We start from the raw sequence: 16,312 nt of genomic DNA on the forward strand, positions 1-16,312 counted from the left end.
ATGACTGATATTATTTGCCTGGAAGCATTAAAAGCCCTTCTTGGGAAATTTAGATGTTTTATATTTTATTTTCTTTTTGATGTTGCTTTTTCCATTAAAGTGATGATTATATTTAAGAGAAAACCAAAAACTCTAGAAAGACCATCTTTTCTTCATAATAGGTAGCAGAAAATACCATGTTATTACATTTCTAGCAAGAGCAGTAGAGGTGACTTGTTGGTTTTGTGTACTGTTGCTTTAGAAATTGACACAAGGCTTGCCATGAAAGTGCCAGAGGAAAAGAGGGACTCAGTGGGATCTGTTATTCGATATTTCAGAGGCAGACTTTTTTTTTTTTTTTTTTTTCCCAGGCTGGAGTGCAGTGGCGGGATCTCAGCTCACTGCAAGCTCCGCCTCCCGGGTTTATGCCATTCTCCTGCCTGAGCCTCCCGAGTAGCTGGGACTACAGGCACCCGCCACCTTGCCTGGCTAGTTTTTTGTATTTTTTAGTAGAGACGGGGTTTCACCGTGTTAGCCAGGATGGTCTCGAGCTCCTGACCTCGTGATCCGCCCGTCTCGGCCTCCCAAAGTGCTGGGATTACAGGGTTGAGCCACCGCGCCCGGCTTCAGAGGCAGACTCTTACCTTAAGTAGGGACTCACTACGCATTCATGTTTTCATAAGAATTGGGATCATGTTCTTACTTTCTATCAACCTGCTATTTTCATCTTTCAAGCTTCAGAGTAATAAGCTCTGTGTGCTTTGTTTTTCAGTGAGCCCAACAAATTTGTCTCAATTTAACCTTCCTGGGCCCAGCATGATGCGCTCAAACAGCATCCCAGCCCAAGACTCTTCCTTCGATCTCTATGAAGACTCCCAGCTTTGTGGGAGTGCCACTTCTCTGGAGGAAAGACCTCGTGCCATCAGTCATTCAGGCTCATTCAGAGACAGCATGGAAGAAGGTAAGTGTTGGGGGGGAATAAAGATGAAGTCACTTTATTTAAACCCTGAGAGGGAAACCATCACATCACTCACATCACAAAGATTTCTGAAGAGGAAAATAAATTAGTGTAATTATCATTTGGGAAACTAGAAGCTTGAAGAAGTTTTATTCTGTATTATCTTCTATTTCTTTATGCATTTGGAAATATGGCAGAATTTGTTTAGATTAATACTTGGCTGTGGAAGAGTTTAGGCTAAATCTACTTTTCCAATACAGAAATATACATAGAAACTATTTTCCCAGGTGCATCAAATATCAGAGCAAATGTTTTGTTTGACATTTTGGTTAAAGAGCCATAAAGACACGCAAACCAGAAACATTATTTTATGAAAATACCACATGTTGATGATTTACATTCCCGGAAATTCCCTCTGGTGCTAATTTTTTGTTATATCGTTTTAGAATTCATATTGTACCTACTTTTTTGCTTATGAGTCATTATTTCTTCATCCACTGGCAATAAAATTGTCACCTAACCTAATAAATATCTTTATAGTTATATAGTTCTATGTAAATACTCTAAATAAATCAGCTTGAAAACCTCAGGAAGCTGAGTTGATGCTCAAATATAAATATTTTTCTAAACTTTAGAAGCTCAAATGTCAAATTTAACAAAATTTGAGAGACTTTTCTCTTTGATTTAATAATTCTTTTTTTAGTATCCATAAAGAAAACTGACAGCATACATATTATAAAGCATTTCAGCTAAGGATAAAATAAAACTAGACATAAAATTCAAATTGATTAGACTGAAATTATTAACCTTAATAATTATGTTTAAAAGACAGGTCTCCAAATCTTGAGATATACCGGAGTTTAATCCTTTTGCCATCCATTTATTTGTGGTGTAAACTTAGGCAAGTTTCTCAACTTTCTTAGCCCTAAATTCTGCATCTGTAACTTCATAGGTTTGTCACAAGGATGAAATATGAGAATAAAGAACAATTCTGTTCTATTATCTTTTCCCTTCCTACTTTCTTCTTTAAAGTATCTTCTGACTGAGGGGTTAGGCAGCAATGAAAATTGACTCATATTTTTCAGGTCACCACTATGGATTTAATATACTGGCACTAAATCAGTAGAGAAGAATTGTCATTGCCTTTTGCAATATTAACCAAACCACTAAGTTCACTATGACAGACAGTGAATTCTATCCAATGACTCCACTGATCATTGCCATGTAGACAGACAACACATAACTATTCTCAAACGTAAGGACACTGCTTTCTGAAATGGTTCTGTTGCTCTCTTCACAGATAGGCTTCTTATAATACTTTTAAAATCATTTGGTAAGCATACAGATGGCTTTCTAGAGTGCAGCATTTACAAATAAAGTGATTTTTGTATACTAGGAAATTCTGGCCTTCAATGTATGAGGATTAAATAATCTGAATTTCTGAAAGCTAGCCTAAGTGGGCAAGATGGCTTTTTTTTGCTCATGCATTGAATACTGACCTATTCTAGTTCTTAAATGGTGATCTAGATTCAAGACTTATTGAACTAGATTGAAGGGACTTTATTGATATCCTACCTAATGCTCACACTGACAGATGAAGGTCATAAACAAAAAGAATGAGAATGAGATCACCTGATTAATTGTTCACCTTTCTTCTGGTACATCAGGGTAACACTTTAGTTTATGAGGGTATTATTAGAGATTGAAAGAATTTTTTTTTTAATAATTAACTCAAATACCAACATTTTGCACATCACATAGAGTGGTAGCTTTGCCCAAGTTAGAAAACTGGGGGTTGTTCTTTATTCCTCTTTTGACCACATCTATATACTCAGTTTTAAAAAGGTTATTCCTGGTATCCTTCAATTCCATCCCCTTGTTTTCATCCATGTTGCCACAAACCTAGTGCAGCTATTCCAGTCCTCTCCTGATCAGGTCTTAAGCACCTCCCATATGTCCTTGTAGTACCCACCATATTGATCTCAGTAGCATTCATAGTACTCTATTGTAAATAGCTTTTACATTATATCTTCTTTTTGAGCTTTTGGGATTTTATCTTATTTATTTTTGTAGTTCCAGGATCTAGCAACAGCTTGTCACATTGTTCATGCTTAACTAATGTTTGTTTAATGCACAATGAGCAGAAATAACCATACTACTCCATAGTAAAAAGAGGACAAACTTTTCTGCAAATATTATTCAGCACCATTTTATCCACCTTTTGGGTTTAGTACATTGGAAGTACAGAAGTATAAAGCAGAATGCCCAATGTTTATAATGGTATTTGAAATAGATAAAAGCCAGTGTGACATTTCCATTCTCAATTTCTCTGAGACACCACCTTGAAAAAAAAGAGTATTTTTCTCTTACTAAAATTAGTAAAGGAACAGTAATTCCACATTTATAAAAGTATGATTAATGCATCACAGATAATGTTGTAATAACACGTTAGATAAAAGTACTTATTTCCCTGAAATTATATGGGGAAAAAAAATCTGAAAATGGACCTTTGTTGGACACAAATGAAATAAATAAAGTACATATGTTTTTTAAAGTTTAAAAGTTTATGGCAACTTTAGTTTGGGTTTCCATGCTATTCTATTTATTATATGGGAATTTACCGTAGCTTTCAATGTGTACGAAACTGGCTGGTAGGGCTCATGCTTGTAGACTTCTGTCTAATAATTTGGCAACTGAGGTACTTTAGGGAGTATGAATGGGGCTCTTCCATGTCTCAATGTCCTGATTGCCAAAAATTTATAGCAGGCTGGTTCTCAGAATCTTATAGTCAGTTGTTATTACTTAATTTCCCTAACCACCCATTCTTTACTTTTTCTGTAAAGGCTGGGGTTTTTGAGCAGACCTCATTATTTTAACTCTATTGTTCTCTTTGTTTTCTCCAGTTCATGGCTCTTCATTATCACTGGTGTCCAGCACTTCTTCTCTTTACTCTACAGTAAGTAATGGCTGTTAAGAAAAAGCTTGTGCTTTTGCCATGCACACAGATGATGAAATAGATCACGTTACTCTGAATAGATCACATTCATCTATGACTTGTACACAGGAGTTGTGTAGTGAAATAAGGGCATACTCTAAGCTGCCCAATACCCAAGAATGTGCCAGATGCTCCACCAGCCATTCTTTGGTCACTTACATGTGCTTTCATTTGGCTTTTGTGTACTCATTATAATCAGTGAGTGGATGTAGAATCAATTTCATAAAACCTATTGAGGTATGACTTGGAGTCTCTGAAACCATGTGGTCTGCTATACTATCATTTTAGTAATGACAAGTTGTCCCTGTTTTGTTCTCTGAGCCATTACTGTTAATTGTTCTATAGTATTTTCTCCTCATTTTTTATTTTTAAGTTTATTGTTGAGAGGATTATTGAAGGGTAAAAGCGTGAAGGATAAAGGGTAAAAGCATAAAAGAACCAGAGATGTTTTTTTAAATATGCCTTTTGAAAGAGTGTGATTTTTTAAATTTTTATTGTTATTTTATTTTATTTATTTATTTATTTATTTTTGGAGTCGAGGTCTTGCTTTGTCACCCAGGCTGGAGTACAATGACAAAATCATAGCTCAATGCAGCCTTGAACTCCTGGATTCAAGTTATCTTTCTGCCTCTGCCTATCAAGTAGCTAGGACTACAGGCACGCACTACCATGCCCAGCTAATTTTTAAATTGTTGTAGAGACAAGGTCATTGCTATGTTGCCTGGGCTGATCAACACCCATGGTCTCAAGCAATTCCTCCTGCTTTGCCCTCCCCAAGTGCTGGGATTGCAGGTGTAAGCCAGCACACTTGGGCAGAAACTTTATTTATTAAGAGAAAAATACCAGTGTTTTAAGTTCTTTTGCAAATGTGTGAAATTATAATTCATTTTTGACAAGGAGAGTTTTTCTGTTTGTTAAATACAATTCTATCCTTTTTAAAAAGTAGCTTACAGGAAGTTATGTTTTATGAGTGAGTCATTTTAGAGCTAGGTTAACAGTGAGGTATATTTAAAAACAGCCTACTGAATCTCAGTGAGACTTGAGTACTATGAATAAGCCTTACTCCTGTATTGTAAGGTTCATGAAAAGTTCATAGCCTCTGCTGTCACTGATTAACTGAGCATCATGGGCAATAATTTTTTCACTCATTTTCATTAAGTTCAAATGTTTGTTTGAACCTTCTGTTTATAGGTTAATCTCATATATTTACTGCCTTACATAGTCATTCAAAATCAGACTGTTATTGGCAGAGGTAATATTTTTCTTATTTCTCCTTTCAATGATTAAAATTGCCCGTAGCTTCCGGAAATTAAGAAATCACTATTAGTGTTTAGGTAAATGTACTTTTTATGCAAATGGATAAAGTGAGGAATGTATAAACATGCATGAACAAAACACATAAAAGAAATATATTAAGACTTAGTGTTCCTCCTGTTGGGCCAGCACTGCCGTTTGTTGGGGAATTGTATTCTGATTTAAACCGTTGCCATTTAAATCTGTGTGTTACATCAAAAGATACAGCATCATTATCATTTTATTCTAAATATGTACAATAATTAATATTTGGATAAAACTACCTTTATGAAACCTAAAAAAAACTAAAAAAAAAAAAAGAAAGAAAGAAAAATACCGTTAGAAGAAATAAGGTCTAGTGATTGGTAGCACAATAGAGTGACTATAGTTAACAATAGTTTATTGTATATTTCAAAATAGCCAGAAAAGAAGATTTGGAATGTTCCTAACAGGAAGAAATGATATTCTTCTTAAATGAAGAATGGGATATTCCACTTACCCGGATTTGATCATTATACGCCGTATGTTTGTGTAATACCACATGCACCCCATAAATATATGCAAGTATCGTGTATCCCAATATTGAAGTTGTTTTATGAAAAATGTATTCTTCAAGAAAAGGTTCATAAGTTTAAGGAAAAACAGATTACTAGTCTACCAGTGTCCAGTAGACCTTTCTGTGTTAATAAAAGTGTTCTATATCTATACTATCTAATATAGTAACTATTAGCTATATGTTGCTATTGATTATTTGAAGTGTGTCTGGCATATAGATGAACTGACTTTCTTATTTTAATTAATTTAAGTTTAAATAGCCACATGAGCCTAGCAGCTACTAGATTGGATAGTGCAAGTTTATAGAGAACCCGAGGAGTACATTTGTAGATAGGAGTGGGATGTCAAAATAATGAGGATAATTAGAAAGCATACATGAGAAATACTGTATTAAGAGTGGAATATGAAATGGGAACAGAGATTAAAATAGAATATGTATATATGTGTATATATACACACACATATTTATAGGTATATCTATATATATAAATATATATATGTATGTTTATAGGCCAATATATAGAGATAAGACAGATAGTGTTAAGTGAGTAAAGAATGGATTAGGTGATCGAGCCACATGAGAAGGTAATATTATTAGAAAATTAAAAGAGTTGTATTTGAGATGATGAAAATGATATATTTGAATTGACAAGTAAACTATAGTAAAATAATTCAAATAAGTGCATATTTGGGGAACTTCTAAAGAGAAACATCATAAAAGATGAGGAGTCATTCTTTCCCCGGTCTTCTGTGATCAGGAACTAGGATTTAATTGGCAATGAGAAAATACCTATGAAAATGCTTTTAAACTATCAAATGAAAAAGCAACTTATTATTATTTTTCATGCCTTCTTAATAACTCTGGATAGAGATTTGGTTGTTTTGCATTCTTGCCTGGTTCAATCAGGTAATTATTGGATGACATCAGGCAAGTTGCCAAATTTCTTTGGACTATACCTATAAAATAAAATTTGAAAATATTAGCTAGATCTGTCCCGTTTGTCTCAGGATGTCTGCAAACTGGTTGGAAATCACAAGCCTAACCTGATCTGCAGAGGTGTTACCTTTGGCAAACTTATGGTTTGTGTCTTTGTTTTGAAATCTAAGACCAGGCGCGGTGGCTCATGCCTGTAATCTCAACACTTTGGGAGGCTGAAGCGGGTGAATCACTTTAGGTCAGGAGTTTGAGACCAGCCTGGCCAACATGGCAAAACCCCATCTCTACTAAAAATACAGAAATTAGCCTGGCATGGTGGCCATACGTCTGTAATCCCAGCTGCTTGGGAGGCTGAGGCAGGAGAATTGCCTGAACCTGGGAGGCTAAGGCTGCTGCAGTGAGGGCCACTGCACTCTAGCCTGGGCTACAGAGCCAAACACCAACTCGGGGAGGAACAAAAAGGGGAACGGGGAAAGGACGGGGAGCAGGGAGAGGGAATCAAAGCCAACACTGTGAAGTATTGTGAAATATGGAGCTTTTACCTAAAAATTCAAAATTTTAAATTCCTTTTTAAAATAATTGGAATATCTATGGAATATTTAGCAATACTAAGATGAAATTCCTCTGGGTTTTCAATCACCTATAATTGACCCCTTTAGATGTTGGTGTGGGCTTTCAGGAAGCCACAGCCTGCACCAGTGCTTTTCTTCCTGACACTGAAGCTAAATATGGGTGGCTAGTTTTCACTGTGCTGTTGCTTTCCTCGTGAGAAAGAAATACCCCTTGCTGTCTATATCATTTTCAAATGGGAAAATGAAAGACAGCCAAGGAAAGGTCATGTGACTTTTTAAAAACTTCAAGTCCATTTATTCTTTATAAGCCTTGTCCTGTTAGGCATTTAAAGTTTTGATCCCTGCAATAGATGTTTTTTTGATTAACTGTATATTAAAAACTTTGTTTAACCTGTTTTGAATTTGAATTCTGATTTGTATTTTTTCATGAGAGCAAATGCCATTTTTGATTCATTGTGGATTCTTTAACATGTTGCCTAACAAATAGCTAGTGCTAAAGTCATAACTTTTTAATTAATAAATTTGAATGGATAAATGATCACTTATTGGCTTACAGAGTAAAGAATTCATGGATATGCTTTTATTCAGTCAAGTGTTCCATATTTTGTATCATCTCCAGGACACTGGGCTTGCTCAAAACCATTGTAAAAAAACTGGCAAATAATCCAGTTCCATTATGACATCATTAATCCCATACCTAAGCTACTGAAAAAAATATAATACTAATATTCTGACTCATTGCTTTATTTTTATGGTAACACCTACCTGGTATTAATAACCACAGAGTATGAAAGAAGGCAAAGGTTAAAGCAAATAATAGTTTTGAAAAATTGGTAGCGAGAAAAGTCATGCTATACGGTATGTATAGAATTTATATTTAATGATTATGCTTGCTACTAGTATATGTAACAGAACTATTACAGATTTTTAAAATGTGATGCATATATTTCTTGATTATTTTTTAAAATAATAAATTATTATTAAAAAATACAGGAATGATTTATTGATTCTTGAATCTTTACCAGCTTTCTGTAATTCTAGGAAGCCTAGAAGCAGGATTGGGCAGAATAAACTGGCAAAAAATATAAAAAGTAGGCCGGGCATAGTGGGCTGCAGTGAGTCGTGAATGTGCCAGTGCACCTGAGTGATAGATCAAGATCCTGTCTCAAAAAAAAAAAAAGAAAAGAAAAAGAAACAACAACAACCAAAACAAAGTACTAGGAAAAACTTTAATAGACATAGTTACATAGTTAATTGTGCCATATGTTTTAAGGCAATGAAACTTTTAATATTCCTTGCTTACTTTTTATTAAAAACCAAACCATGTATAAAACCTTAAAATTATTAGGATCTAAAAAATAAAATATTTCCTTAAAAATCTAAAATTGAAATGTAAATTATTCAAGATTGCTTTTTAAAACAGTTTTCTTATAAAAGTTATTAGGATTCTACCACTTAGCCACTTTATTATTTAGCCACTATATTACTAAGTTTACATATTATTAAAGGTAGAGAAAATATAGGGAAGACAAAGCTCAGGTTAAAATAGTTGCTGGCAAATAAAATATATCCTGGTGGTTACACTACTTTGCTTTATGTTTTCTGAAAGAAGAGCAATAAAAAATAGTTCAAGTAGTTTTGTATCAGTTAATCTAGAACTATCCCAAAAGTAGACATAGAAGATAAGAGATTGTTTTTCAGCTTTGAATCTGCTTATGGCAATAAGCAGACTTGTACTATTCAACAAGATTATGCATTCTTCAGCTTTTCCCAGAATTAGGGAGCTTCCCAAATGTAATGGTGCACATAACTCATTTTCTGGCACTTTGCAGCCAGGCATGAAGAAGAAAAACAGAGCTAGGAGTTTTCTGGAAGTCAAGTCAAAAACACCCTGCAAATTCCTATGGCAGTCCTCCTTTCTATAAGCTGCATAGCCAAAAATGTTTGCCAGACACTTTTATCACTGGATGTTTCAGTGTTTTCAGTGTTGAAGCGTTTTGCTGACTTGTGATAATTAAAATTATTAATAATCACTAAAGAAAGAAAAAATAGAAGTAAATAATGTTAATTATCTGTGGTTATCAGTAGAGGCCTGTATGTTACCCCAGCTTTATTTAACATTGTTTGTGATCAGTAAATCACAGAATAGAATTCTGACATCCAAACCTTGGCTGGAGATCTCTATAATTTTATGAAGTCTGTTTCCTACAATCTGTATGAAAGATACGTCAATATTTTAAGTTTCCATGCACCCATATTTTTTAGAGTATAATTTTGTAATTATTTGGTTTATGTTGCTTATGATTTACATCTTAGAGTCTTTCAATTCTATCTTTTGCTTAAAGGAATATTATATATCTATGGATCAAATGACCTATATTTTAAAAATACCTTATGGTTTATATATTAAGAAACATTTATATTAAATTCTAAAGTAACTTGTTTGTACTATTTCAATTGAATAACTTTATGTACTTCATTCCATTCTTCTCATAGTAGATAATAAAAAGATACGTCATGATTATTTTATTCATTTACACTTGTGGAATTAATTGAAAATAGTTTTTGTAGTTAAAGTCTTTCTTTTTATTGTTTTACAGGCTGAAGAAAAGGCTCATTCAGAGGTAAAAAAAACTTTCAATATTTCAGTGTTTACTATTTTAGTTTGCATTCATGATGAAATTAGTGTTGTGACCACTAGAGGGCTCTGTGATACAATAGCAGAACTCCACAGGACTGCTGAAGTAAGGCAGCTAGTTGATAAATGGTCTTTGATATTGCCTCTTAAAAATAAAATGAAAGGAAATTTGTATAGCAAGCTCTCCTCTCACATTCTAGATTGAGTCTTAGCTCAACACCTAATAAGTTGTCTATAATAGTAAGCACTCATTAAATCATTGATAAATGAAGGCCTATGGTCTTCCTATTTTATTACAGTCTTTTCCCCACTCCCTGTGAGACCATCTTGGGCACCAAGCCTCCACAACACAGGATACCAGCGTCTCAGACTATTTGTTTTGTGTCATTATCTTGTTGCCTCTAATTGCTATTTTATGTCTGCTGTGGCAGCTATTGTTCTAATCACATATTTCACAAATACATATTTGGTTGCACTTATGAGCAAATCAAACTGCATTCAGGAGAGAATACTATTATAATTTCCCTTGGCAAAACATTTGTCCTGGCCAAAGAGAGCAGGAGGACTTTAATTATGACTTTATTCAAGGTGAGGTAATGACTGTGTGATTGGTTTACACTGAGGCAAGCAGACAACAGAGGGAAAAAAATGCCTTAGCAACAGCTTTTGCAAAAGTATTCCTTTCCTTTAAAGTCTTATTTTATTAACCTTTAAAAGTAAAATTTGTGCTATGTTTAAAAATATTTGAAAGGTATTGATTAAACCAATTTGTCTTTATAATCTCTGAACTAAAGAGTGGATATGATTTTTAAAAATCAAAGTAGTTTATTTACATCACATGGATATGACAAAGCTTCTAACATTGATCATAGTATAGCTACTGAAGCATGGAAATGCTCCATGTATTTGCCTTAGTAGTAGTTATTCAACTCCCCTTTTATCATTGATGCTCTATCGTGGATTATGGTTTAAAAAAAACAATTTCAATTACTTTACAGTTGCCTGGATTATATTTTAAAGATACTGGAATCATGTAATATAGACTATTTAATTTGAGAAATGTTTTTGAGTTTGGATTCATTTATGAATAAAATACATGCTACATTTTCTGAAATCATTCATAGTCATTACCTTATAAATGTAAAGCAAATGTTATTTTAGACTGGGGTGTTCTGTTTTGGAAAAAAAAAAAAAAGGAATGAAATAGAATCACATTTGGTGAAATTATATAAATGTCTACTATCTCTGTTTCCAGCTTAGAGTTCTCTACTTTGTTAAAGTGTTTCAGTTGACCACCATTTGTTTTCAACAAAATCTAATGCCCAGGGGCAAAAACTATACAGTTAATAAATTATGTCAAGAATGCTCTTTCGGCCGGGCGCGGTGGCTCAAGCCTGTAATCCCAGCACTTTGGGAGGCCGAGACGGGCGGATCACAAGGTCAGGAAATCGAGACCATCCTGGCTAACACGGTGAAACCCCGTCTCTCCTAAAAATACAAAAGCTAGCCAGGCATGGTGGCTCACGCCTGTAGTCCCAGCTACTCCGGAGGCTGAGGCAGGAGAATGGCGTAAACCCGGCAGGCGGAGCTTGCAGTGAGCTGAGATCCCGCCACTGCACTCCAGTCAGGGCGACAGAGCGAGACTCCGCCTCAAAAAAAAAAAAAAAAAAGAATGCTCTTTCAAACTGAGACAGCATTCCAAAAGTTCAACTACAACTATAGAAGACTTGTTTTTGAAGAAATGAGAAGCATCAAAAGTCGAATGTTTAACATCCAAGTAACTGAAATCCCTTGAGACTAGATATATACTTATAGAACCAAGTGTCAGATTGTTATAAATGTTCTATCCTATTAGTCACAGCATGAGACATGCAGATTAAACTGCAGAAAGTGCTTGAATTAAAACTTTAAACACGATAAAATATATCCTTACCCTTTTCTGTTTCAGTTTTATTGGAGTATGAACTTAATTAAAAAGAAAGACACTTTAGAATTTTCATTATATTGGTTTATCTAATTAGTTGCACCTATCATTGCTTTTTTTCCCCTGATTTTTAAGATGTGGATAAGCTATAAAGCATCTCTGAGCTAATAATAACTCACTAAATAAAGGTTATGATAATACAGATTTAGGAAGCCTTCTCTGCAGTCATTAAATCTCCAGCCAATAACATTTCAAATGTGAACTGATTAAATGTTGAATTAAGCCCAAGTTTTAGTGACTGCAGGATATTCCATACCTTTTGAGAAGTTTTCAAACTATGAGAAATTAAAATGTACAGAGGAAAAAAGAAACTAAGATTTTCTGAAAAAGAACATGGAGTATCTTTTACTAAAAAATTTAAAAAAGTGTGTGTACAGTTTTTACAAAGAAACTATTTTTCTACAGTTTTATTACCACAGTTTTTCTAGAAGGAGAAGAATCAATACAGAGGATAAATTGCTCTTGAGTCATTTGCCATTTGAGGGATGGCAAATGAGCAAGTAAACGTACTTTGATTTGTAGATTTGAGTTTGACACATAACCCTTTCCTTTTGAATGACATTTGCTTGTTACTGTGGAGTCAGTGTTCATATCCTTTCTTTTCAGGAGTTCATAGTGGGGTTAGAATGAGCTAAATATAGTTATTTGCTTTCTTGTTTTGAATTATTGGTTTTAAGTAAAAATCTGCTTGCATATTCCATTGATTTTTTTTAATTGCATTCAGCAAATCCATAAACTGCGGAGAGAGCTGGTTGCATCACAAGAAAAAGTTGCTACCCTCACATCTCAGCTTTCAGCAAATGTAAGTCACTTAATTTTTAAAATATATTACAAAAATTTTTGTATAGTAGAATGGAATCATTTTAGTAACAAACTTACAAACTTTCAGTGCCTGATACAGACTTAAATTACCAACTAGCAGGACTCATAAAAAGTTAACATTTTCTGCCTACTCAGTAATAAAATGTCAATCTGAACTGATGAGGGGCAGCAATGTGGTTAAAATGGCTTATTGTTTCTAATAAGATTGGAAGCAATAGTAACAGCCATATGGGTTGCTTCTTTTATTGTTTGCTATTTTTATTACTCCTCATGCGTAAGATTATCTGACAATGTAAGAGGGGTTGTTAGTGTTTGACTTTGGAAGATAAAATATTCACGTGCCCAGCCTCCTTCTTCTCAATGTATTGAACAATTACTTAAGCATCCAGTCAATTCTAAAAGATGAACTTAGGTCTAAATAGGGATAGCTTAACTACACTGTGGGTGAGATATGGTTTGCTCAAAGAACCTTGGCAGCCTTCTCATAGCAGTTTGAAAAGGTACACTTGTACTGGCACCAAAGCAGCACAGGATGGCAGACATGACAATGAAGACCGCCAATTAAATTAACATTTACTGAATATCTTCCGCTGTGTCAGGGAGCACTCAGAGTAGATGCAGAATGATAAAGGAGAAATGTGGCACTGTTCCCAGTCCTGAGGAGCAATGGTGTTAGGAACAGCAGTGAGGGGTAAGGAAATGCCTGCTATTTTGCCATATGTCTTGCCTCTCTCACTCAACAGTCCTTTGCTCAGTTCTGCTGCATAGCTTTGGGCCTGCTCTGTGCCTCCCCTTCCCTCCCCTCCCTCTGCTCCTCTACTGAGTTTTCCTCAGTTTTCCTCAGTCTCCTAGACAAAGCATAATATGTCAAGAGTGAGCAGGTACAGACCCACAGTATAAGACTTGAATAAGAGGCATTTTAATTTTTTTTGAAGTTATCATTGTGCAATATAAATTCTAAGTATATGTATCATTTCATTCACAATGTATTCATTTTAGCACTGTATTTGAATTGATTTTATTTTTTGAAATTTGGGAGAATTAAATTAATTTTGGATTTATTCTATTTTGTATAGATGTTGTTAGGAGATTCCTGAAAATAATTTCCTGAAAATGAGAAAATAACAATTTTCTCATATTGCTTAAACAATTATCTAAAACTTGCATAATTTCTCAAAAATTAAATAATAATTTAACCTTATTGTGTTTTTTAAAGAGATAGTCCAGAGGCAACTGTAAATTTTGTAATATAGGCTAAATGTATAGAAGTATGAAATATTGTTGTCTAGGTTCCTGAATTTGTACCTGGAGGAAGTAACAATGTAAATGCCAGAACCTCCTGGGTTGTGTTTATCTGAAGTGAGGAAGGCTCAATGGCAGACCTTATTTATTAGATTGTCAAGATACTTGCAGATGTCTTGAATGACTACTCAGGGTTTCACTTTACTTTTAATGTCTCTTGGTTGATCTCATCATATAATTCAGATATTGGAATAACAAATGGCTGTTAGACATAATGGAAGATGGGCTGATACTTTCCATTTAAAATGTAATGATGCTTATTTTATTCAAAAGAAAAAACTAAAATGGTGTTTCACATTTTTTTGTTTTTTTGTTTTGCTCTGAGAATCTCATTCTTACTCATTATTGGTTTCTTGTGTATCATTTCAACATTTTCCTGTTATATGCCCACGTGTATATATAGTTAATACACACGTGCAAAAGCTTCCTTACACACACCCACACACACACACACACACACACACACACACACACGGAACCAAATTCTAACATAGGGGAATAATCTTGGGGGTTAACTCTGTGCTGCTGTTTGAAAATGGAGCAATAATTTGAGAAAGGTTCCAGCAGTTGGCTACCCACCTGCTCTAATTATGCATGTCACACTATTTTCACTGATGTGTTTTCATGACTTTAGGACATGAATTCTCAGCTGGGTGTTAATATGACCAAAAAAGGGCGAAAACTGGTTCTTGTGTGTGTGTGTGTGTGTGTGTGTGTGTGTGTGTAAGTACTCTTTTTATGTGAAAAGCACAGATATACAGATAATACATAACTGAACATCCAGAATGTCTGTGGCTTTAAAATATCATGAGGAAAGAGTACAATTAGGAAAAAAAGAAATCTGTAATGTTTCCCTAGGGGAACAATAATTTAAAAAAACAAATTAAGGAACACAGACTTAGAAGCAGCAGTGCCAAATAGATAATTCATGGTAGTCTTTGCGTTAATTTAAAAAGTGTTAGTCTTGGAGACAAATGCCCAAATTGCTCTAGGTTCCACTCAGCTGCATGTATTATCATTAGTATTAGTTTTTGCACACTGATGGGAGACTGGTATATATCCTATTTTATGTTCTTTTAAACAATTTATAATTTAATTTGGAAAACTTCTCAAATCACATCAGATCCACACAAAAACCTGTACATAGCAGCTTTATTTTTTAATAGCCAAAAAAGGAAACAATAAAAAATATCCCTTAATAGGCCAGTTAATAAATAATTTCTGTTACATCTATATCATGGACTACTACTCAGCAATACAAAGAAGACTACTGATACATACATCGACTTGGATGGATCCCAAGGGCATTATGAGGAGTGAAAAAAGACAGTTATAGAAGGTCAAATTTTGTATAATTCCATTTATATAACATTCCAAAAAATGGCAAAATTAAAGAAACAAAGAACAGATTAGTGATTGTTAAGGGTTAAGGATGGAGGAGAGAGAGAGGTAGTGTGACTATAGTAAGGGGGAGATCTTTAGTTTTGTATTTTGAATGAGATGGCCATTACATGAATCAATATATGTGAATCTATTAATGTAAATCAATATTTAATTCCCGGCTTTGATATATAATATAATTTTATAAGATATATAATCATTGGGGGAAACTGGATGAAGGATACAAGGGACTTCTCTGTACTGTCTTTGCAACTTCTTGTGTATATAATTATAAAATATATAATGTATTAAAATGTATAAAATAATATTTTTAAATATCAGATATTGATCTTTACTCAGTATATGAAGTGTTCTATCATAACATAACATGCTTTTCCTTTATTTGGGGTATTTTAGTTTCAAACTAAAATATAAATCACCTAAAGATCTACCACAGTTCTTTTGAAAAAATATCTTGTTTTTAATTTCCCAGGAGTTTCAACCTTAATCCACTCTTTAGTGTTTCTTTATTTGGTAGTGATAGGGACTGTCAAAGCTTCTTACCATCAAATACATTTGCTGACTAAAAATAGAAAAATGTTTTACATTGTAAAATGTACAAATTGAATGAGAGTCAAAAGGTACAGGTAATGAAGATATGCATTATCATCTACTTTTAAAAAAAGTTTATTAAAATTCTCTTTAGACTAAATGCAGTATCTAGGAATTTACATAAATGGATATGTATATAAATGATTATTAAACAATTTTAGTATAAGTTATATTTTAAACATTTTAATAATATTGTTAGAACTATAAGGGGTAAAATTTTGTATATATCTGGCCATTTGTGTTCTTAAGGAAATAATATTTTTTACACATTCAGGAATTTGAATT

At 33.9% G+C, this 16,312-nt stretch overlaps 1 protein-coding gene across 2 annotated transcripts in view; it reads left to right on the forward strand.

Moving 5' to 3' along the window:
* Positions 1–16,312, forward strand: part of NAV3 (neuron navigator 3) — a 378,403-nt gene that overhangs the window by 300,824 nt on the left and 61,267 nt on the right. For both annotated transcript variants that reach the window (XM_011946945.1, XM_011946946.1), the window contains exons 19-22: positions 752–940; positions 3,841–3,893; positions 9,890–9,913; positions 12,636–12,713. In XM_011946945.1, the coding sequence (XP_011802335.1) occupies positions 752–940; positions 3,841–3,893; positions 9,890–9,913; positions 12,636–12,713 (344 nt within the window). The remainder of the gene's footprint in view (positions 1–751; positions 941–3,840; positions 3,894–9,889; positions 9,914–12,635; positions 12,714–16,312) is intronic.

Source organism: Colobus angolensis, unplaced genomic scaffold (assembly GCF_000951035.1).
Source record: "Colobus angolensis palliatus isolate OR3802 unplaced genomic scaffold, Cang.pa_1.0 Scaffold256, whole genome shotgun sequence".
In the NCBI taxonomy this organism is placed as follows: domain Eukaryota; kingdom Metazoa; phylum Chordata; class Mammalia; order Primates; family Cercopithecidae; genus Colobus; species Colobus angolensis.